The sequence below is a fragment of the Orycteropus afer genome, unplaced genomic scaffold (assembly GCF_000298275.1).
Source record: "Orycteropus afer afer isolate SDZICR_OR568_19922 unplaced genomic scaffold, OryAfe1.0 scaffold00003, whole genome shotgun sequence".
NCBI lineage: Eukaryota > Metazoa > Chordata > Mammalia > Tubulidentata > Orycteropodidae > Orycteropus > Orycteropus afer.
The window spans coordinates 22,697,420-22,705,047 of record NW_006921590.1 but is presented as its reverse complement, the minus strand read 5'-3'; the positions used below and the strand labels follow the sequence as shown (position 1 = coordinate 22,705,047).

Sequence of the window (7,628 nt, the reverse complement as noted above, 5' to 3'; positions counted from 1 at the left end):
TGGCTTTCTGATTGCAAGTGGAAATGCGTCTTGCACACACTGATTGCAAATGTCAGATGGAAAGAAAGGAGCAGGTTAAGTGAAAGGCAAAAGCTCTCAGGTGGAACCAGGAACTCAGGTTCTGCTGCAAGCTTGAAGGCACCTGGAGCAGGAAGAGAAAACAAAGTTGAACATGACCTGTTGCATTTGGCAAGTTCCAGTAACATGCTCTTAAGGAAGCGATACCGGCATGGACTGTGCAGAGTGCAGTTCCTGCTGCTGCTCCTGCTGCTGGGATGTGTGCTTCTGATGGTGGCCATGCTGCACCCTCCCCCGCAGGCCCTGTACCAGGCAGGTGCAGCCCAGGCCTGCGAGCACAGCCCTGAGGCTGGGTACCACCTGAACTTTGGGGAATCCCAAGAATGGGTGCTGGAGGCTGAGGACGAGGGCCAAGAGTACAGCCCCCTGGATGGGCTGCCTCCCTTGCTGTCACTGCGGGAGGATCAGCTCCTGGTGGCTGTGGATTTACTCAGGGCCAGAAGGAACCAGAGCCAGGGCAGGAGAGGCGGGAGCTACCAGCTTATCAAGCAGCTGAGCAAGAGGCAGGACGAGGAAGCCCCAGAGAGGGACTGGGGGGCCGAGGAGGAGGACGGGGAGGTCTCTGAAGAAGATGAGCTTACCCCACCTCTCAGCCTAGACCCCCACGGCCTCAACGAGGTGCTCAGTGCCCGCATCCCCGTGCGGAGGGTCCTGCCCGAGGTGCGGCACCCACTGTAAGTAAGGCCTTTGCTTTCCCTTCCCCCAGTACTGAGGCACAAACAGGAGCAAGCCAACTCAGAGATGCAAACGTTCTGCACTCTGCCTCCACTGTCCTTAGAGCACTGGTTCTCAAAAGTGTGTGGTCCTTGGATCAGCAGCATGGGCGTCACCTAGGAACTTGTTAGAAATGCAAATTTTGGGGACCCACCAATAATCTGCTGAATCAGAAACTGTGGGTGGGGCCTAGTGATCTGCATTTAACAAGTCCTCTGGGTGACAGCCATTGACCCTGAGAACAGAAAATGAGGAACTCTGCCTTCTTCATTCTCTTCCCTGTCCTGGGTTCTGATCCTTTTATCTCTGGATTATCTGGTCAAACAGTTTCACCTGTAAAAGGCAGAAGGGGTATTAGAACAGATGTTCTTCAAGGCAGTTCTAATACCTCCAAGTTCTAACACTCTGACTCCAGTACATTCTGATATTATGATTGTGGTTAGTGTTTACTTTTATTTTGGATCAAAATAACAATCATAGCTAACATATCTATGGTTCTTGCTGTGTGCCAGGCTTTAAGAGCTTTTTGTGTATTTACTCACAACATCCTTATGACTGTAAAATGAGGGGGGGGGGCTAGTATTTTCATCATGCCTATTTTATGATATGAAAATAAAGCACAGAAAAGCCAAGTAACTTTCTCACAGTCACACAGCTAGTAGGTATAAAACAGGGATTTGAACCCAGGTAGTTGGGCTCCAATCTGTCTTAATCACTTCTCTGTGCCATCTTCCAGGGCAAGCTGGTTTAATAGTCTACTAGAAGAAGGGAAAAATTCCAGCAGCCAGGCTCTAGAATATAGTGCTCACCCGATCACAGCCTAACCCAGCAGGGTGTCCCCAAGCCCAGGAGGCAAGCTGAGGGTGTGGATGATATACAGCAGAGCCATGTTCAGGGATGGGGGGGGGCACAGAGTTTATACCCTCCCAAACCTACACCCCCAATACCATGGCTGCCCATGAGGAGGGGGGCCTGGATACCAGCCAGCAGTTAACAAGGGGGAAATACCTCACTCATCTCACCCTAGTCAGGACCCTGCTACTTGGACTTCAAATATTAGTTCAAAGAGCTCTTTTCAGGAAATTCCCAGGTCTATTTCCCAACCAGCTAGCCACCCCACCCAAGCTAGTTTGAATAATCTAAGACCTTTTCCATAATAATAAGTCATTGATCTTCTCAGAGCCCAGAGAGTTTTCTGGGAAGCAAATACTCTCTAAACCTCTAGGTGAGAGCATTTGGGTATAGCAGTAGTTGGGAGCCAGACCACACACTCCACAGTTCTTGGCAGGGCCAGGGCAAAATTTAAGGAGGTGCTTACTCTCAGGGCTGGGCAAATGCAGAGTCAGCACCTGATAGTGAGTGCTTCCTTAAATTTTGTTCTCTAGCCACTCCACCTCCCCCAACCAGCCAGCCACCCCACCAGTTTGATGCTCTGTTTGCACCCTAGAGTTTTAATTGGTAGCCCTGGGTGCAACAGAAGCTAGTGGTCTTTGATGTGTATATTTTCAATGCCTACTTCTCCTGGCATGCTGTGGGCCCCCCCCACCAAGGTCTGGACTGTGTCTATATAGTACATCTCAATGTCCAGCACAAAGTAAAGAAATGATTGCTGAATGAATGAAGGAAGGAATATGTAGTTTTCCAAAGTATTTTGCTATATGTTCTCATTAGCCTATAGCAAGAGTAAGTATCCCCATTTTCCCAGTAAGAAACATTGCCCTGAAGGAGAGGGCCTCTGGCACCAAAGATATGTGTGTGTGACTGTATGAGACTGTGTGCCTGCTTTGTGCAAGTGTGTTGTACACATACATGTTTGTGGGTGCATTATATTTGTTTATGTATGTATGTTGTGTGTATACTATGTGTGTTATGTGCACATTATGTCATGTGTATATTGAACTGTGCTGTCCATTGTATACGTGTTGTGCATGTAGTACATGTGTTTGGTGCATGTATGTGGTTTATCTGATGTATGTGTACTTCATGTTTGCATTTCATATGTGGTGTGCTATGCACATGTATGAGTTGCATGTTGTGCATATGTGTGTTTTGTGCATGTGTGTACATTGTGCATATGTATTGATGTGCATGTATGTGTTGTGTGTTATATATGTATTACATATGTTGGGCAAAGTGCATGCATATGATGCACGTGTGGGCATATGTGTTGTGATGTACACATATATAATTTTGCATATGTTTGTGTGGCATGTGTGTGCATGTGTATTGTGTTGTTGTTGCATGTGTATGATGTGTATGTATTTATACTGTGTGAGTGTGAATTACATGTGTTGCATATGTATGTTGTAAAAGTGTGTGAGTGGTACATATGTACATGTGCAAGTATGTGGCGTATCTTATATGTGACGTGCATTGTTGTGTGATATGTGCATAGTGCAAGTGTGGATGCATTTTGTGTTGTATGTATGGGATGTACACATTTGTCTATGCATGTTTGTGTGTACACCACTTCAGTAGTTGTTTTTGCCAGCCTTCTCCAGCTAGGGTTATTAACTCATCCCTGTTTGATCAGGACTTTCCTAGTGGTTTTAGCCCTGAAAGTCTTGCTGTGCTACTGCTACTGCTGTCAGAAACACCCTCAGTCCTAAAGGAAACTGGACAGTTGGTCTTGCCACCCCCAGCTTGCTGTTCTCACAGGACAGCCCCCAGCTCTGTCCAGAGGTCTGTGGCACCCTCTGCTGGCCCTAGCCTGTCTCGGCAGCCTGTGCATCCCAAGCCTTGGCCTCCTCTACATTCTGCTGTCAGGACCTCCTCTTATTGGCAATACTCCAGAATATACAAGGGATTCCCTGAAAAGCAAGACGTCAAGTCTCATCCTCCCTCTAGGTTGACAGGACACACCTCCTCCCACTACTTTACAAACTGAGCCAAAATATAGCACATTAAAAAAAAATCCATATAATAAATACTTACGGTGTGCAGGATCCTGCATTCTGTTTTCCCACAGGGTCTGAAGAGCACTAGAACACTCTAGGAGTATCTGGCACCTGCTAAAATATCCACATGCCACTCAAACATATGCAACTTAGGTGACATTACCTGGCTCCACTTAGATACCAGACTCCAGGGCCTTTTCCAAGCCCATCTTCATCTCCTAATCCAGACATGACCTGCTAGCCCCAATTCCTGTATCAAAACCCCAAACAAATCCTGGTCTCTGTTGCTTACCCCTTTTCCAGGCCACCTTTTCAGAACACCTTTAGGGTCATAGCTGAAGGTCAGTTTGAAAAGGGGCATGCAAAGAAAGCAACCAATAATGCAAGATATATATATATATATGTGTGTGTGTGTGTGTGTGTGTGCAAAGGTCAAAAGATAGCTTCTGAAAAGAGATGTAAAACTATGGTGAACATTTACTGAGTACTTACTATATGCCAGGGCTCTGATGGCATAGTGGCTAAGGCATTTGACTACTAACCAGAAGCTGGTGGTTCAAGCCCACCAGCCACTCCTTGGAAGGAAGACTGGGCAATCTACTTCTGCAGAGATACTGCCTTGGAAACCCCAGGAGGGGTTGCTATGAGTTGGAATCAACTCAATTTGTTTTTTTGTTTTACAATGTTCCAGAGATTGTGGTAAGGGTTTCTCATTATTGTTCATCATTTAATGCTCATATCAACCCTATTAACCAAACCCAAACAAAATCCACTGCCATCTAATTTATTCTGACTCATAACAACGCCCATTGGGTTTCCAAGGCACTAAGTCTTTTGGAAGTAGATTGCCTCATCTTCGTTCTGCAGAGTGGCTGGTGAGTTTGAATCACCAGCTTTCTGGTTAGTAGTCAAATGCCTCAGACACTGCACCACCAGAGCTCCCTTCAACCCTATAAGGGAGGTATTATTATTATTATTATTATTATCTTCACTCTAGGTATAAGAAAATGAGGCACATAAAGGTGAAAGCATTGGTCTTAGGTTACCTGACCAGGTGTGTCTAACACCAAAGTCATGCTCTTACCCACCATGCTTTCTATGTCTGCCACTTAAAAGACCTGAGCTTTGGGAAAATTAACTTGGGATGGAAGCATTCTAAAGTTTTCCATCTATAAAATGGGAGAACACACACAGATTGATGAAAAGATGTGTAGGAGGATGTTCACAGCATTGGTGGTACTAAGGAGTCAGAAGCTATCTGGGTGTCTCTCAACATAGAATAATAAAGGAGGTGGATTCAGCCTATGAAATTCTAGGTGCCAGTTAGAAGCAGCAGATTCAATGTATGGTCAACAATGAAGGAGACCTTAAAATATGTATGAAAAAGCAAGAAACAGAGAGAGGTCTACAAGGACAATCCCGTTAGGGGAAGTATGCAGTCCAATAGGTGCTTTACAAGAATAAATAAAAGAAATATTAACATTCATTAAGATGGTTGGGCTGTGAATATGGAGATCTTGGGAGAGGGAGTCATGGGAGTGGAGATGGGGATAAAAGTTAACATTAATATTAATATATAAATTAAATAAAGAGAAGGGCCTATGGTGGACCAAAGATGAAAATATGCCACTAACTGAATAATAGGATTAATTCAACTCTTCAAAGCAGTTGTCACAATAGAAGGCAGGAAGGAACAAGTCTTGCCCCTTTAGCCTGGTGTGGCATCCACAGTTTTTAAAGCTCTTCCAGGGAAAGATCTCCTTTGATCATCCTGGCATCTGGTATAGAGGCAATGATTCTCAAATCAAAGAAGCTCCATGTGAGAAAGTGTATGGTAAGTCAGTTCTACAGCCAAGCAGTAGCTCTCAAACTTGAGCCTGCATCAGAATATCTGGAGAGTGCTCGCTAAAACACAGATTCCCAGCCTTCACCTCTATAGTTTCTAACTCAATGATATCTCGAGATAGGGCCTGGGAGTTTGCATTTCTAACAAGTTCCCAGGTGATGCTGATCCCACAGATCTGAGAACCACACTTTCAGAAACACTGCTCTAAAGCACAGTGTCAAACAAGTTGGCCAGAGCAGTGCTTCTCAAATTTAAGGTGTGTGCAAATCACCTGTGAGTCTGATTCAGTAGGTCAGGGGTGGGGTCCAAGATGATGCATTTCTAATAAGCTCCCAAGTATTGCTGACATTGTGGATCTACAGACTACACTTTTGGGCAGCAAGGGCTAGATTACCAGTTCCCCAAATTACATGCACATCAGAGTCCCCTGGATTGCTTGTTTAAAATATAGATTTTCAGATCCCACCAGCAGAGACTCTGATTCCATAGTTCTGAATAGGAGCCTAGTAGTCTGAATTTTCAAAAACCAATGCCAGTTTGGGGAACCACTGGTACAGAATGCAAGTGGGGGATCAGTAGCGTTTGGGAAGATTCCATGTACTGGTATTGGAAAATAGAGAACAGAGAGCAATGCAGTCCCCCACATGACCCAAAACTTTGCACTTAATCATAAATGTTACCTGAGTAGTAGCTGGCTATGAGCTGCCTATTTGAATTGACTTGTGATTTGCGTTTATGGTTTGGCCCATGTTTCCCTGGTTTATATACCCACAACTGGCTGGTCTCCTTGTCACAGCAGGTAATTTGGCCCAGAATGTGACTAACTCATTGACTTATAGAACAGTGGACCTGGGTTAGAATTCTACACTAATTCTTACGGTGTGACCTTGTGCAAATCACTTAGCTTTTCTAAGTCCTAGTTTCCTCAACTATAAAATGGAGATGATAATAACACTTCTGCATAGAGTTGTTGATTAAATGAGACAAAAATGTGATGATTCTTTTCAGTAATAAGTTTCATACAGATGTTGGTTTTATCACATTCTTAAATAAGGGTCTAGGGATGACTTGGAGAGATGCAGGAAAAATGGAGCAGGCACTTATGGATATCACATATCCATAAGTCCTTTCGCTGACTAAAGAGTTATTTTCTGCACCTCTGGGCTGCTAACTCATCAATTCACAAATTTGGATACATATATTGGAATTATCTGGGAAGTCGTACCCAGGCCCCATTTCTAGAGAGCCTTATTTAATTGGCCTGGGCATCCAGAGGTTTTAAATCTCCCCTAGCTCTGGTGGTGCAGTGCCTAAGACATTTGATTGCTAACCAGAAGGCTGGTGGTTCAAACCCACCAAACACTCCTTGGAAGGAAAATTGGGCAATCTGCTTCCATAGAGATAATGCTTCAGAAACCCAAAGAGGGGTCACTATGACTCAAGTCAACTCAATGGCAGTGAGTCTGGTTTTGGGGTTTTTAGGTGACCAAAAGCAACATCATAATAAATGGAGAAAAGATTGAAGTTGTCAATTTCATTTTACTTGGCTCCACAATCTATGCCCATGGAAGCAGCAGTCAAGAAATCAGATGACGTATTGCATTGGGCAAATCTGGTGCAAAAGACCTCTTTAAAATATTAAAAACCATAGTGTTTTCAATCACCTCATATGTATGTGACAGCTGGACAATGAATAAGGAAGACCCAAGATGAATTTATGTCATTGAATGATGGTGTTGGTAAAGAATGTTAAATCTACCATGGGCTTCCAGAAGAACAAACAAATCTGTCTTGGAGGAAGTGTAGCCAGAATGCTACTTAGAAGCAAGGATAGCAAGACTTCATCTCATGTACTTTGAACATGTTACCTAGAGAGACTAGTCCCTGGAGAAGGACATCATGCTTGGTAAGTAGAAGGTCAGTGAAAAAGAGGAAGAACAAGATGGATTGACACAGTGGCTGCAACAATGGGTTCAAGCTTAGCAATGATTGTGGAGTTGGCACAGGACTGAGCAGTGTTTGTTGTGTTGTACACAGGATCTATATGAGTTGAATCTGACTCAATGGCACCTAACAACAACCACAAGGTGATT

The 7,628-nt window shown here is 44.2% G+C and overlaps 1 protein-coding gene across 1 annotated transcript in view; it reads left to right on the top strand.

Moving 5' to 3' along the window:
- The first annotated feature begins 204 nt into the window (after nucleotides 1–204).
- Nucleotides 205–7,628, top strand: part of GALNT15 (polypeptide N-acetylgalactosaminyltransferase 15) — a 66,759-nt gene continuing 59,335 nt past the window's right edge. The window contains exon 1 of the mRNA XM_007936668.1: nucleotides 205–752. Within this exon, the coding sequence (XP_007934859.1) occupies nucleotides 205–752 (548 nt within the window). The remainder of the gene's footprint in view (nucleotides 753–7,628) is intronic.